Source organism: Zerene cesonia, chromosome 15 (genome assembly GCF_012273895.1).
Source record: "Zerene cesonia ecotype Mississippi chromosome 15, Zerene_cesonia_1.1, whole genome shotgun sequence".
NCBI lineage: Eukaryota > Metazoa > Arthropoda > Insecta > Lepidoptera > Pieridae > Zerene > Zerene cesonia.
In genome coordinates, this window is record NC_052116.1 from 1,801,778 (window position 1) to 1,819,685 (window position 17,908).

Consider the following 17,908-nt stretch of genomic DNA (forward strand, 5'->3'; position numbering starts at 1 on the left):
AGAAAAGTTAAAAAATATTTAGCTTTATGTCCAGCTTTACTTTTCATTGCCTTTAGATTTTTGATATTATAATATATGAAGATAATTGAATGAATTAACCTTAGAATAAGTATTTTAAATCGAATATTTGTACACACAGTCACAAAACCAACCCTACATTTTGCAGATATTCAATTAAACACAACTTTATCCATGTTGATCACTTCCTTACAGACCTTGTCATTTCTAGAGTGCTGTAAATTCTATTCTCCAACAGTTACACACTGTAATGTATCATTTCCTTATTGAATTAAAATATATTGATTAAAGCGTGATCTGGAGCAGTATTTCAGAGTTAGTTCGTTTTGTAAGCATTGCGTGCGGGGGCGCCATCTTGAATGTCATAGTGGCGTCTGGTAATGTTGGATATTTCTGGATTTTGCGCATCTATGGAGCATTTCACACATAATCCTTAATAATATTCGTTTAAAAATATATATGCAGTGAGGCCATGATGGCGTGTTTTAACTTCTACTGCATCTACATCTATGGATCACACCTTTGTCAAATTTTATACGTTTTTCTTGTTCACCGGGCTGACGAGCTTTCATAATTAAATTATTGAAGATTTTTTTTTAAATAGATTTATATTGACAATCAATTTAATAGTTTACTAGTATATTAGTTTAGTTTAATTAAGAAGTTTAAATTAGGAAATAAAACTTTATTTTAAGTATCATCTATTATTATTAACTTTTTCTGTACAAGTCTTACCAATCTACACTTAGAAATATCTAAAGATATAGATTTTGAATCATAACAACCGCAGTCTATTTCGCTTTACAGTTTATGGATACTAGTTAAAACGTAAAGAACCATTTAATGTATCCGATAAGAACTGTCCATTAATTTATTACATTACCATATTTCTCATAACTTACTAAGAAATATCATCGTAATGAAATGAATAAATGACTCAATACCATAGAGCACGGATGGCGGACCCTGTACCAAGTTAATTGTAGCGGCAGTTAATTAGAGACGTGTCGCGTGCGCCGCCTCCGCAAAATTACGTGGTACTGGCTACAAGAAAATTATGAAAACAGGTTTATTATAGAAAATTGAGTTTTTGATTGATTCTGTCGTATCGTTTAATTTAAATTTCTTGCTCTATTTTGTTACACGTTACGTCATACAAACACGTATGACGTAATGTGAAACGACCAATTTTAGGATTTGCTGGGAGATTGTTTGTCGATATTAAAAATGTTTATAAGCTTAAAAAAGGAAATAAAAGTATATAGTAAGGAAATACATTACACTGCACTGGCAATTCATCTGTAAACTTAGCTGTCTGGGTTATGGCTTGAACACAGTTTTGCGTTGGTCAATCGAGTTGTGTTTTTAAAAAAGGTAACGTCTTTAAATATCTACTTATAACTTTATTTTATTTTTTTATTTAATTATTTAACTTGTTAAGCATAGAGCCTGAATTATGAGCTTGTGTGCATATATCAGTCAGGTTAAAAGCAAATCTGGCCAAGAAAAACAGTTTTATACCAAACCGTACAGCACCTAATTTGCGCACCGTACAAGAGAGCAAACTAAATATCAATGCTATGTTGGCGCGTGCCTCATTTATGAAATAGATTCGCTAAATACACAAATACTTGTACCGCCGCCCACTCGCAGCGTTTGTTCCCAGGCAACAAGGGATAACCATCTGAGATCAGTAATTTGATATTCGGATAGCCTAGATTAAGGAAACATCTATTTGCTATTGCTAGATACTAGTGTCGAAATGTTTAAGATTTGTTGCTGTTATTCTATTTAACACTATAATAATAATTTTGATGTGCGGAAAAGTTACGTAAAATTGCGCCTATGTTTTAATATTTCGCATGTTTTATATTCTACATATAACAATAAAAAATATATATGTATAAAGTACTACTAGTATTAAATTTACAACAATGCTCTGCCTTCTGAACTAGGTACCTGTATCTCAAACAGGGCCTTCTCTTTATTTCATACACATAATCTTTGTAATTTTTTTACAACTTATGTTTTAATAATAAAAAAGAAAAAACTGTATGTAAACATTACTCAAATTAAATGTACTTTGTTGTTGCAATTAACGACTTGTACTTTTTGATATTCCTTTTATTGTAAAAAGAAATATCAAAATGTACACAACTAAAGGAATATTTTGTTGCAATGTGTTCAAGTTGTTAAGAATTCACGTCGTAGTTGATTTAGCTTCGTCTCAAATTACCCTCCACTTGACGTCGAGTCACGACGCCACCTACTGGCGAAGAATTCATTTAATTTTTCACTCGCTAAAGTGAAAGGTGCTGATATATTTTCTATTGCACTATATAACTTATGGCATATTTAGGTTTTTTCAAGATTGTCATGTAGGATACGGTACTGTTGTGTCGAAAAATGAATTATCTTGTCTTGAATTATCTATACCAATGATATAAAAGCTTGAGTATACGTATCTGTTAGGACGCGCTAATGTCAAGAAGTATTAAATAGTTTTCAGAAATGCCTTCACCGCTGAAAGTGGTGGTACTACGTGACAGTATAACATGAAATATTATAAAAAAGTGCCTTTTCAATAACTCGTTTAACGTTTATTTCCCTTTTTTCCGTTAGGCCGGGCAACCGGGCTGGTGTTTCGCCTGATGGTAAGAGAATACCACCGCCCATGTACGTTTACAGATGTACGGCCTCTGCAAATGAGTTTTCCGCTTTGTAGGAAATGGGAGGAGTACGGAAATCATATGCCCCCAACCCACTCACTGTACAAAGCACAGCAGCATTCGCATAAATTCGTAAATTTCCTGCCCCAAGCTTTATTTGCCAAAGCGATATCCCTATAACCATTCCACTATATAAACGTGTCCAACACTAAATTGAACTAAACACAAATTATTCTAAGCTATTCAATAAGGCCGCGCGTGTTCTGTCACATGACAATACCTTCGCAGTGAATTGTTCCCGCCCAGAGGCGAAATCGATGCATTCGAATAATGGAAATCAAACGATCGCAATTCGATTGCTTGTATTATACGAATTGATAATCGATAACTGAATCGATTATTCGATACAACACCGTAGGGTGTTTTACTATTGTTATATGGCTGTAATAAAGAAGTATGGTATTTGTTTTCTGTGGAAGTCCTATTTGAACTTTATTTAAAACGCTTTTATCGTTTTTCAACCTTTGTCTAAGATATGAAAATTTTTAACAAATCTAATGAAGTTCTCTATCTAATCTATAAAGTTGTTTTTAGAAAAAAAAAGCTAATTTTAATTCATAGTATCCGATATACGTCCATTTATACTAATCTATGCTTTTAATAATATGAAGTTTGTTTATTTAAACTACCAACTGGTTCGAATTGCCTACGTTTTTTGTTGCATAGTTTATTTAGTAAGAAAGGCTGACTATAAAACACGATGTGGGTGAAACCGTGGAGCACAGACAGTGAACTATTAACATCGAATAAGAACTGAAGTTGGGTATAAATGAATAGGACCTAAAACATCTTCTAAAACCATAAGGTGTGATTAGTAGAATCGTTTAGCTCATAAAATTATAAAATTTATAAAATTCTCGTGTCACAATGTTAGTTACTTTACTCCTCCGAACCGGCTGGGAATCGGCAAAAGACAATCGAAAGGGATATCTAATTTTCATATCCCTTAACGTTAAGACTTAGACAGAACTGTGTTTACCGGGTCAGCAGGTATATACCTATATAATTTTAACAATTTACGGCCGCTCCACCGCACTCTTAGTCCAAACAGTCTATTACTATGAGGTAGTCATTAAAGCACTATTGTATAATCCAATGTAAAGTCCTTAAACGTTTTCAATGCGTTGTCGATGAGATACGCCAATAATCTCAGTAATTATTGTAAATCTTGTAATCCCACTGACATATACGGGGATGGCATTGGTTAACAAGGCTGCAAGGCCTTGTAAATAATTATTATTTTAATTGAGTATTAAGGACGGAATGGGACTAATAAAACAACAAGAAATACTACCTCAAGTATGCTGCGTTGTAAATCTCCTGTACTTCTGTATAAATCTTTATTTTTATGGTTCTTTTCTTAATTAGTTTAATGTGTTCAAGTTCACGCGAATTAATAAATTTCAATTTATTTTTAATAAGAAGATTCCTTTTACTTAAACTCAGGTAAAACTAACTAAATCCAACCGATCTGGGTTACAAATCATAAAAATAATATATATTGTTTTATTTCTTATTCACTTATAGATTTTGGTAGAAAAAGGCGATGTCAATCACACGTACCTTATCCAATTTTTCACTTTAATTTTGCTTTTAAAGGCATATAAAAGAAATTGTTATATCAAAGTCAACTCAAAACTTTTTAGTGCTTGTAAAAATGTCTTTATTAATTCCCGAATTATGACGATAATTCTTTTTATTTTCTAAAAAACGCGGCAAGACACCTTTCATTTCAATATTAAAATTATTGTACCACTTAAATAAACTCAAAAAATTCTTTTCCGTATATACAATTTTGATATCAAAATAAACTCACTATCTTTAACTCAATACCACCCGTAGGCTAAAAACCTACTTTAAATACGTCTTAGAAGTACAATAAACCGCATGGATGCACAGCTGTATGGCCCCAGGCCCCAGGCTCCACACCAGGAAGCTCGACCCCAGCGAACCCGCACAGGTGTACCAATGGACAATTTATGGCGCAAATCTTTGTAATTCTAACTATTCGGTATTATTAATCAATTGACTTAAGCCCGGAATGAATGTATCTCCTGTATAGGATTGCATCAATCCACAATTTTTGTATGTTTTTAGATTTATCTCTAATTTGCATGCCAACACAAAAACAATACTTTCATTGATTATTAGCAAGCTGTAAGATAACATTTTGTAAAGTAATATTTTAAGTATTATAAACTAAAAATTCGTTGTTGGTGTTAATCTCTGAAAAAATGCTTTTTTTTATTACTTTACTATTGAATTATTGAATTTAGTAATTAAACCTGTAGGACAAATACTACTCCAACTAACTACTAACAACTTGGCTACTTCCAAAGCACACTAATACATAATTAAAATACGAAAAAATCAAAAGAGTAAAATATCACAAGACTATAAAATAACTCGATACAAAAACGTGCAATCTTCGTGGCGACGGAATAAAGCAATTAATTCGCTCATTATACCCACGGAGCCTCATTAAGTGAGTAATGTGAAGGCGTGAATTTTACTGTCCGGTGTCGCCATAAACAAAGAGTGTAAAATAAAACCACGACGCGGACACGACAGTACCATGGGTTTTAGGATTTAACTCACTATTGTTTAGGCCTTTTCACTCTGTGATAAGATTGACGCTTTGATTGGTCAGCAATTTAAAGGCGCGGCGTGTGTCTACATTTTTTAAGTGGCAACATAATGAGAATGTTTTGACATATTTAAAAAGCGATTGATAATTGCTTAAAACTGTTTATACAAGAGTTAAAGTTAAAGGTTGGGTTAGTAACCCATTCAAGCTTTAATATTGGAAAATATATTCACAAATTCCAAATTTAACACATTTCATTTAATTAAAGCATTCTGCTCGTGATTACTCGAGAAAATTATTCCTACCATTACCGTACATAACTAAATACTTAAACTACATTATTTCTTAAAATACGAATCACCGAAAAAGGAAGGACGATGCTTTTATATAAATTGATGAATTAATATAGACATAGGTATTTATTATGGTACAAAAAGTTTAGTTTCTAGTCCTAGTTCTTCGGGATATGCGTTGATAGTCTTCTTCATATATTTAGTTACTTATTTATGATACTTAATTCAAATTTTAGCTGTTTATTCTCGCTTAAATAAATACCAACCTTCAACCAGTGATAACGCTTAATAAAAAATAGATATTTAATCAATAGAACCCAACCATAACTCTGCCAGACATCCGTTAATTCCACGCAAACATAATAATTTCCAAACCAACAACGAAGTGAATGTTAACAGGCCAAAACAAAATCAAACCGAATAAGTTAAACACAAGGATACACATATCATTGATAAGATAATAGCTGAAAGCTCCGCAATCGAGTTTCGATAGTACTTGCTATCGCTATGCGATAATAGAATCGACGGACGCGATTTACGATCAAAGAATCGATTTTCAGCTTTATACATCGTTAATGTCAGCTTTACTAGTCAAATATGTGTCGTTTATAGATCTGTAGCTATAAATGAAAACTTATTTAAGCCTTATACTCATATATTTATTGATAACAAATGATTTCAAAATATATCAATAAAAATTAGCACAATAAACTTCTCTTTTGCGATCAATTGACAGAATACTGACGCTGCCATGGCAGCTTTGCTGGAAAGTTCGCTCGGCTGATGCGGTAGTTTTCTATCAACCTAATGCAGTTGTCACTTCGCTTGTTGCTACCTATTTTTATACTTAAAACTATTGCCCCCAGTTTCGCATGCGTTTTCGGAGTAGTTTAAAAGATCTCCCTTAAAACACTCTATACTCGTATATTAAAAGAAACCATCAAAATCCGTTGTATAGTTTTAAAAATCGAAGCACGTACGCACGTACCTACATACGTAGGGAGAGACGCGGGAAGCGATTTTGCATTACAGAATGTACTGACTATGTAGACAATGTGGAATATTGATTATTATAAAAAAACAAATCGAAATAAAAGGATTGCCTAATTATTAGTAGAAAATACAGTTTCGGTAAAAAAGTGTATTCTAGATGTGTAACGCGTTTTCCCTAAAACAGAGGGATTAAGTTACTCGTTTTAACTAGGGAAAACGCGTTCTAACGGAAAACGGGTTTTAACTGTAACCTATACATCACCTTTTTCTATACTTTTTATGTTATGGTATTGTTCTGTTCAGTTTATTTCTGGGAGATGGTCTATGGGCGCCAATTGTGCAATTTCTGAGTATATTTGTTTGTAAGTGGTATTTGGTATGCTGTCTATATGTATTTTATCTGTTTATGTCTTTTATCGTTATAAAAAGTTTATCTAATAATCTTAAATGCAAATAATTTTTACGTTATCTATTATCAAGCATAAAACCATAAAAACACTATGTTCAAATGAACGACATCAACACTATAATAACTGCAAATACAGCCTAGTTAATTTGATTTCTGCCTCGAGCGTCGATTAAATCAATTAGAAACAAGTTGAAGACATTTTATAACTTGTTATCTCTCCATGATTATACGAGTACCATAATCCGCAAGGGAAGTAACATTTGAATGGTCTTTAATCATTTAGTGTTTAGATATGAAAATAGATAAGAAATTTTAATGGATACAAAAGAAACGATCAAGAGACACAATTCGCAACCGCGTCTTTCACCATACCGTGGTCATCGTGATCGAATTTGTTCATATTTTCCTATACATTATAAATGTGTCATTAATAAAATATTTGAATGCTATAAAATGATAAATTGCAAATAGATAGTGTTCATTTGTTTAAGTTGACTTAATGCTGTTAGTAATCTAAATGTTGTCTACAATGGTTTTTGATTTATCGTGCCCTTCTAAGCTATACTCTATGGGGTGAAAGGCAATACTGTGATACAAAAGGTGACCATAATTATTGTAACACCATGCTCTTCCATCCATTAAGAATTGAGGACTTCTGGCGAATTACATGTAGGCTTTGCATAACTTTCCTTTAATTAATTAGAAATATTATTATAAATTATCAATATTAGCAATAATTAATTATTAAGATTTTAGATAGAAAATTAGTATTTCAATGAATGAAATTGTTAAATGAATTACATAAAGAATATCAAATTCCGTACTATTTATTATGTGTATGTTTGGACGAATAAATGTTAGTTTTCTCTACCTAATTATATAAATGTGTAAGTGTAGAATTAATTACTCTCTGGGTAAAAATTTTTCGATTCGGGAACCGGTTTTTATAATTGACTATGAAAAAGAAGTAATTTCAATTTTAAAAGCGTTCACCATCTCCACTGGCTTGTCACGCTAGACCGTTTTATACCTGTATACTTAATAAATAAATGTATGAAAACTTATCGACCTTTGAAACGATGTGTTCAAACACTTCGCATATGAATAATTATACATATTAATTGTGAGTAAAATTTTAATATTTATGATCTATTTAAAAGCTGTTTCATGTACACAGCTTTTTGCATAGGCGTGTGCAATGATGTTATACAAGGCAGTTTAGAAACGTGTTAATCGACACTGCGACAGATGGCGCTAAACATGACATTGATCTGGATCTAGCTATAGCCCAATCATGTCATTCAATAGAATAAAGAGTATACTAGTGGAATGCCCTTGATCTCTCAGTAAAAGACGAAAAGGCAATAAGTCACATCTCAATAATGGACATTAAAATAAGAAGACAAAATCGCAGATAATTTTTAACTCGAGATTACGATTTATAATCTGTAACAGCACCAGTAACATGAACCATTGTTACAACGTCATTACACATTACTTTTTATCATATCTACACATATGATGATATTATTTATTTATTTAAAAGATCGAAGAACGAATATACGTCATACATTAAAACATGAGCGCGGCATCCCTCAATAATGTCCCGAGCTGCTAACAACATGGCGCACGTAGCTCGGGCTCGTTCTTTCACTTATTGCCGCTTGACGCCTGCACCTTTCTAAATGTAGAATTAGTAGACTGTGCGATGACTCCATTTCAAATGTGGCATCCAAACATAAAGCAGGTAGTTTTATTAGGTTTTTAGCAAGCATTTTTTTATCATCAAATTATGCAACAACTGAAAATACATGCAATTTCGTTTTAAGCTCTTGCTTTTCCATCTAGTACAACGTTTAGGCAGTGGTGTGTCAGTAATTAGAACTTTAATTGAAAAATTGGGTTCGAGACCAGGCGACTGCGAAAGAAACATATTGATTTTTTATTTATCTGCACAATCCACATCGACACCGATGGAAAGATCGAAGGAAAGCATCGCGAGGAAGCTGGGATGTCGAAGATTCAAAAGTTTGGTGACATGGCAGCCCGCACTTGCTAACATGGTGAATTATGGCCTTATCCCTCATACGAAGCCTGTATTCATTCATTGGACATATGTCCATATATACCTATATATGGGCTGATGATAGTGATGATGATAACGATGAATACTTTTAAAAATGTTTTTTAATGCCTATTTCAGGAAATTTCCAACCAAACTCTATTTTAAATAAAACACAAATCTCCTACAGCAGTAACGAAAATATCTGGTCGTAGCGTGGGCCTTGGTGGTCCAGTTAGTTTAATTTCTTACTGGCCTGCTAAGTCCCAAGTTAAGGCAAGAACACACTTCACGAAGAGAGAAGAAACATATTTTCTAGCATCTACAATTCAGAATGCATTGATAAACATGTAATTGTATATTTATCGTCTGTGGCAACAGTTTTTGTTTAAAAAAAGAACGCGTTGCAATGCGTTCCTTTTTGCACTTACCTATACTAAATTTATACGTAATTTTAATGTATAGCCGATTGCAAGACATGTTGGGAACATCGGAACATTCATATTCAAATAGAGATTCCTTCATTAAATAATGCAAGTTTTTCCTATGTAGTTAATCGTTGTTTTTAGTTGCAAGCCTACAATTCGAAGCGCTATGACATTGTGCTACAAAAAAGAAAATTAATATTATGTCTAATACCACATGCAAGTAATTACAATGTATTTCAAATTATGATAGTTGCCAGAGCGAGACATTAGAAGTGTTTATATACAATAATTGACATTAAGTGCGCTTAAGTCAATGGTAACAGAGGGGCCAATCGCGTTAAGGAATTTTCTTCCGCCCCCAATTAAAGTTTTTACGATTCAGCTATAGTGCGCTGTAATTTTCAGTTTTAGAATGGTAAATTAATTTTTATTATACATTACGATCGAAATTGTTGTAACGTTTCTTTTTAATTTGCTTGTTTACGTCGTTTTTGTATACTACTTAATTCATATACAATTTTATTGCAATTTTAATGTATTCACGTAATTAAGATAATAACAAAAAGGTTTCATATTTGCTATGCGTAATCTAAAAATATATTAATGAAGCTTTTTACTGACGAAATGCAATAACGCCATTTTATATCTATAAAAGCTAATGTTACCATTCAATAGCGATGGATTCAAGCACGTCAGTCATAATTCGTGTACGATACGATCACGGGACGATTACGAGCCGGTGGCGACACGACCCGGGTCAAAGTTGCTGTATTGTATACATATTCAGCTTACCACATGGGGTATTAAACTTAAACCTGGAGTGGAATGCCTGAGATACGTTTAAGGGCATAAAACAGCTTTGCCACTAGATAATCTTTGGTACAATCTACCATAGTTATTATTAGCCGAGTCAAAGTGTGATTGAAACTGTATTGTAGACTAAGGGTTTTTATTATGATTTCTAATTATCACAAATTAAAAGATCATTCAGCAACATACAAAAAATGTGAATAAATAACAAAATATTTGTTAGTAAGTACATTATAACCAAATTTATACAGGTACATACGTTTACAAAATAGAGATGCACTGGTATTTATTAATATGTATTGTGTTCTAACCTCTAGTAATTGTTGTAGGTACTATGCGATTCAACTAACAATAGGAACGTCAATGACCTTTGTATCAATTTCGTGACAAATACACGTACATACTTGTAAATAAATAAACTACTTGTAATAAATAAAAAAATACACTACTTGTAAATCGTTTATGCATTTCAATAATGGCTTTATTTTGGCTGTCTCTTACATCAAACACAAACGTTATTTAGTAACTTTATTAATTCGTTTAAATTAATTCCAATGACGTTACAAAATAGCGCATGCGATCCTATTCTTAGTTGAAATCGCATAGCGTAGTATCTGAATCTAATATAATGCGTATTATGAAGGTTATATGAATCAACTGCCATCAGTCGCCGTATAGCTGGGGTTTCCTAGTGGTAAGTGCCTCTCGCCAGCAATGCCCTTGGAAATCCCAAACGTGCAGGTGACAATCAGCATCCAGCATCCGGAAAAGTGAAAATATACCCGCAACCACGACGCTGACAGCGGCTCGACAGAACCCAGTGGAGTTTATATTATGTGATAACAATATCGCGGACTGGACCAAAATGAAAATGATGTATCAAAAATAATATAAAATGTTGTGTGCTTATAGTTTATATGCATTAACATTTGAATATATTATTCATTAGTCTTGATATATAATTGTTATATACTGCGAAGTTCTAATATCGCTGTCATAAATACAGCTAAATTAAAAATTTTGTCAATAATGGCTTATGTACGGTGTATATATAGTATTTCGATATTTCGATATACTAATTTTTCGATTTTTTTTTTAAATTTTCGATAACTGTAAAATTGAAATTGTAATTTTTATAAACATCTTTTATTATTTATATTTAACCTTTATATAATTTACCTCATCAACTACAATTTTGTTTATTTTTGTATAATTTAAACACTAAAATAATAAAGAAAACTGTTTCACTCAAAATAAAACAAATCATTATTCACATCAATTTATTTCTTAGTCCCAACTATCACTTTCCTTAAAAGCTGATACACATTGTGTTTTACTGTCACTGTCAAATCTTTCTAAAACCGTCTCTTTTCTTCGCTCCGTATCCTGTATAACCTTCTCTTTCTGCCTTTCCATTTCCTTCTTCTCATTGCGCTTTTCCTTTGCCTTCTCCTTTTCGCTTTCCGAAGTCTTCCGCCGACCGTTGGTTCGCAGTTCTGATTTCATGGAAATTTCGGAATCTGCTCGAGTATGTTCTGGTCTTTTTGGAGGCGGTTCCGCCTCTTCAACCTGCAATGAGTCGATATTTGTGAGCTGTCCTACTCCCATCATCATCATCATCATCATCATTATTATTATCAGATTTTCATGTTTCGAACAGAGGTATCCACCTATAATATTATATAGGTGGATATAATTATTGGGAACAATCAATAGTAATAGTTTATTGATTTATTAACTTTTTAATTAGCGACTTGGTATGATGAATAAAACACACAACATGGTGCATATTTCAAAGTTTACTGAAGTATTATACAATTACAGTCGATCATAAGTCTCACAATGATTGCAATATTTTTTCATTACTTGTCAATTAACAAAAAAATGTAATATATTGGTATTATCTGTATATAATGTAACTTTTGCGCAATTTTAGGTCTGATTTTACTATAATTAAGACAGGGGATGAACAAAAAGAAATTGGACAAAAATAAAAAGATCAATTTTAAAAATCAAATAATTTTGGTCTGTTAATTTTATATGCCAATTGTTGGGAAACTTCGAAATACAGCCTATTCATATAGACCGGAATACTTACCAGTAAAGCAGTTCCAACGTTTAAGTCTAACAAACAAACAAAAAGATACTTTACCTATTTAATACAAATTATACACAAAGTCATTTCCTTTAGATCGTGAGTTCAAAACCTGGTGACATTGGTACAACATTTCAAAGCATTTTGGGACAAATATTTGGTTAAAAAATTATTATGTGGATGGGACATTATGTCTTAGAATCGAATACAATGCAATCGACTCTAATGCCAAATTTATCTTATTTTTACAAAAAGACATTAAAAATTTGATCAAATCGTAATAAAGTATGGTCTAAACAGTACTTTAAAAAGTAGCGAAAAAAGCATAAAATATAGCAATGTCATTGGGATTCACATCTCGACCAAAAAAAAGGTATTGCCGTGCTTAATTACAATATCAAGTTAAACCCAACGCTAAAAATGTAAACATTCCAATTTCATATTCCTATCATCATATGCACAACCAACATTAAGATATTTTTTGCATAATTTTAAAGTTTTAAAAAGAAAATATATCTTGATACGTCGCGCTTTCGGAAAGCCTCAAGAGTCGAGTCAGATCAGTCTCGAAAACATAACATTTAACATTTTTGCATCATTTTTCGTGTTTGCACTTTGGAATCTTCTATACAATCCAAAGGTGGTGTGTCACGACGTACTGAAGCAGTACTAATACCATCGCGGGCAAATGATAGCGCTAGACGATCTATGTAGCTCTGTCTTCCCAGACTGGAATATGTACTGCTTTAAGACGTCACGTCACCCCCTGGCCTATATTGAAGATACCAAAATACATGAACAAGTCCCTACTGGTAAAATCTAGCATCTAGCAAGAATTGGAGCACAATAAAACCTCGAGCGTTACTGCGCGTGTTACATTACCTCTTTTTCTTTCTTTCTCTCTTTCTTTCTCTCTTTCTTTCGCTCTCTCTCTATCTCTTTCTTACCTGAAACACGCCCGATGAGGTGCGCTTGCGTGTGGTCGCCGGCTGCTTTGTTGGCGAGTTGAAACTGCTCGAGCGTGTTCGCTTCACGGGCGACTCCGTAGCTTGAGACGACTCTGCTATAAGCGGAACTTCTATTCTATTTATTTCTTTAAAAGAGGAGTAGTTTCTCAAATCAACTGTGTTTATATTTATTTTCAGGTTCGTTCCTTCGAAACTATTTCAAGAACGGGTGACCAGATTTTGCTGATTCTTTTTTTCTTTGAACACTGATTTCTCCCGTTTATTAGGTTAAAAATAATTTATTTTATGTAAGAACGGGCAACGGTGGTGGTAAGTCGCCTAATGGTAAGTTTTTTTTAACCTTTACGGAAGCAAATCATCTTTAGTGCGTTAACCAGCTTCTTAAAATGAAAGGGATACAGAAAGTGAAAACGGGAAACGAAAAGTATGTTGACGAACATCGGGAGTCGAATTAAAACCGACAAGCTATGAAAGCGTCTGCGCCTGTGACGTCATTAAATTTCTAAACACTATAATTAACCTTTCAATACAATTAAACTAACAAGGTCGCTTATTACGTGACATTTGATACCATTGTGTCCATTTGCAGCGTGTTTAAATATTTACATTAATCATCTAATAATACATTACAAAATTAATCGATAACTAGAGACGTTACAAAAATAGACGTTGCAGATGGACGAATGCATATTATAATAATACTCATTACTAAAATAATACACTTCCGTTAACCTTAGCGACCATTACAGCTACAATAAAAAAAAAAAAACGAACAAATAAAAAGGGTTTCCAGCGATGTTTCAATCAACATACCTTGTCTCTGTTGGGCGGCGTCAGGTGTGTTCCTGTAAAGATACCAATTATTATTAATTAAAGCATTGCCGACAAAAAGCAACGTGCATACCAATTTCGTTCGTTCCTAGGTCTGTGGTCGGGGGGGAAAAAAACTGTCGTTGCGCCATTTTACGACTTATTGGACGCGTAACAATTACTTTGTTGGCGTTTCGAGTTATTTTTATTTTACGCCGCGTTTTGCTGGAATCTAAGTGTCTTTAGACATTTAAGACCATAAACGCTATTTCTTCGTTATATTGTTAAACCTAACATTTCGAACACTTTACAGCGAGCGTGGTCACGCGGAGGCTAAGACGTTAAACATCCGTTAAAAAGGATTTAATTTCTATATGTATAATACTCGCGTAAAATAAAACGCAAGAAAATAAGTATATTATATATAGACGCGGTTCTAGAGAATTCTTCGTTTTTCACACAAATAACGCACAAAGGCATGCTTTTTTAATTTATACAGCCTGTTTTGACCATAATTCTGAGGGAAAATGACGTTTGTCGACCTACATAGATCCGTCATTTTCCACACTGGAATTAGTACTGCTTAAAGACGTCGTGTCTAACCCAGGGTTGTTGTAATAACATACGCTTTATAAATTAAGATAATTGCGCCTTGTTATGAAACTTGGCACGCTTAGAGTTTCCGAGCAGTACTGCGGAATGCAAATAATAAAATCTTCATTATATTAATTAAAAAAATTCCTTACAAACACTGACCTGAATAAGTCACACACACGCATATATTATACTAATTTGTTTATTGTAATGATAAATAAAAGTATTCTAATATTATAAATAAAAATTAGTTCTGTATGTCTCTTCTGCACACCTAAACCAAGGAACCAATTTGTGACCCGAGAAAGGATACTGGATAGTTTCATCCCGAGACTACGGTCTATGCTCTCTTTTGACAATGCGAGCGAAGCCGCGAGCGGAAACCAAGTGTAACAATCCTGTATGGAGTGAAATATAACAATACTTCACCCCATATCATATTGGGGGCTGAGTGACGTACTAAGTATGATCTGCTCAGCAGAACAACTTAACTCATTTGGATATCAGTCTTTATGCAAATATTTAATTACTAGCTGCGTCCCGCGGTCCGTATCCCGTAAGAATATCGGGATAAAAAGTTGCCTTTATAAAAATTGTGGTCACGGGGAGACCACGCTCGCTGTAAAGTGTTCGAAACGTCGGGTTAATAATATAATGAATAAATCGCGTTTAAAATCCGTTAAAAAGTTTTTAATTTCTAAATGTATTATAACTCGCGTAAAATCAAACATAAGAAAATACTATGTTGCCTTTATGTTATTCCAGTTGTCCAGCTGTCTACGTACCAAATTTCATTGCAATGGGTTCAGTAGTTTTTTCGTGAAAGAGCAACAAACACACACACATCCTTACAAACTTTCGCATTTATAATTTTGGTAGGATATACCAAAATAGCATAAAGCTTATAATTAAAATTTTAATGAGCAAGTAAGAAATATATATAACCTTAACTACCAATAAACAAATAAAAAAAAACAAATTAAAACCATGCAATTAAAACTAGACTAAATATTTATAGAAAAAAAAATTGTCTCAATTTTTACAGATGGGAATTTTAATGCGAAACGCATCCATTGGAGTGGAATGGAATTCATTAATAAATTTAACTTTTTCATATTCTAGCAATTATTTCTAGTCAGATCTAATTAATATCGATGTGCGTTATTTATCTCTTAATAATTGATTTCATACAATGCTCGACTCGAATATATAAAGGTTGCAGCGTTGAAGCGGTCTGAAGCGTTCTTATATAATCGAGTATCACATTCGACTTTAAAAGAACGCTTCAAAAGTGGCCAAAAGATGTGTTAAACGCGACACGATATGTCCTCTCGCATTTTAATTACGTATTACGTAATAGCACTATGACTCAATATTACTCAATATATTTGTACGTTTGTAAAGTAATTGCAATGTCATAGAATGAAAAGAGAATATACATAGATTTACAATACCGTTGATACTGTATCACCCTAAAATAGATCAAATCGCAAGCGCTGTAAAAATTAAGATTTTCAGACAAATCATGAACTTGTAAAAAAAACACTGCGTTACTATTCAATTAAATACATTTTAATACAATTTTACCTCTAAAATTTTACCGTCAAATGGAATAGAATTTACATTGATTTACAAGAGTATTAAAAAAACATTTGCACACTCGTGTATATACATATATAAATATCAACATAGCATAAATATCAAAAATGAATATTCAAATAAATATTACAGTGTTAAAATAATTAGTAAATTCACTTCAACGATAATTATAACCATCCAGACAGTAACTAATTGAAGTGTGAAAAAGTGAAATTTATTCATGAATGCTACTCGAGCATATTAAAGCTTACACACTAAAATTAACATTGCTAAATTCCCCAATAAAAAATGTATCATTATAATATATTATTTCTTTAAGACTCAACATGCATTATGTTGTATAAATACATATTTGCATTTACGAATGGAACTATAAATATTTAAATATATTCAACTCTAAGGTGACTGACTGACATCTAACAACGCACAGCTCAAACCGCTGGACGGATCGGGCTGAAATTTGGCATACAGATAGATGTTATGACGTAGGCAGCCACTGAGAAAGGGTTTTGATAAATTCTACCCCCAAGGGGATAAAATAGGGAATGAAAGTTTGCATCATGATAATTTATTTTGTCCATTCGTGCGAAGCTGCAGACAACAGCTAGTTGTGATATACAATTATTATTTCAGCTAAAGTCTAAAATTAATACGCAGCAATGGGCTGTTGAACATTTTTCTGACATTCAAGATCTATTAAAGCAAGATTTAAGAGAACTTTTACTCTGAATTGAATCATTGTGTTAAAAACTTAAATTTTAATACAATTTTGTTTTGAGGTGATTCATTATGATGGATTGTTTCATCTGCAATTACAGTAATAATAAACTCTTTGCCATCAAAAATTATTTTCTAGTTTTCAGTTCAATTTGCAATATAAGCGCGTTTTTTTTTTGTTTTTTTTTTTTAAACTACAATTTATTTTAAACGCTTCTATTAGCTTCACATTTCCTCAATATATAATAAGTTCCTTAAATTCTTTATCACGCTCGACCGGTCTTGAACCTCCGACTCTTCGCTTTAAGTCCAGGGTTCTCCACCACTAAGCCACCACTTTTTTAAACTATACATATGTATTATATTATTTTAATTCTATCATCCGTGTGATGTTTCGTAACGTTTAATTAATAGTTCTTGACAACCGCATCCAAAAAGGTCAGCAACCGTTTCCAATTCCATTAAATGAACCGAACATGGCAAAAAAAAGAGAGATTAGCGATGGTCTTAATGAATAGCTTCATTACGTAAAAGTCACATGACTAATTACTATACATTGTAAAAATCAATAAGACTGCACAATGGGTCACTTCTTGGTAATAAATATGTCGCGAGCGAAAACAAGCATGGACAATAACTGTAAAAATTAGTAGAACTGCTCTGTTCGAAGCCCATATTAAGATGAACAGAGCCAGCGCATCAATTTGTATGGTACAGCGTTAATGCCATGGCACGAAAGGAGATATTGTCTCGGATGGTCACACATTTCAAAACATTTAAAATAGCTAAATCCCAG

At 32.8% G+C, this 17,908-nt stretch overlaps 1 protein-coding gene across 1 annotated transcript in view; it reads right to left on the minus strand.

Moving 5' to 3' along the window:
• Positions 1 to 11,595: 11,595 nt before the first annotated feature.
• Positions 11,596 to 17,908, minus strand: part of LOC119832428 (poly(A)-specific ribonuclease PARN-like) — a 33,728-nt gene continuing 27,415 nt past the window's right edge. The window contains exons 10-12 of the mRNA XM_038356099.1: positions 14,206 to 14,237; positions 13,372 to 13,487; positions 11,596 to 11,898 (exon numbers count right to left, since the gene is read on the minus strand). Coding sequence (XP_038212027.1) covers positions 11,617 to 11,898; positions 13,372 to 13,487; positions 14,206 to 14,237 — 430 coding nt within the window. The 3' untranslated portion in view covers positions 11,596 to 11,616. The remainder of the gene's footprint in view (positions 11,899 to 13,371; positions 13,488 to 14,205; positions 14,238 to 17,908) is intronic.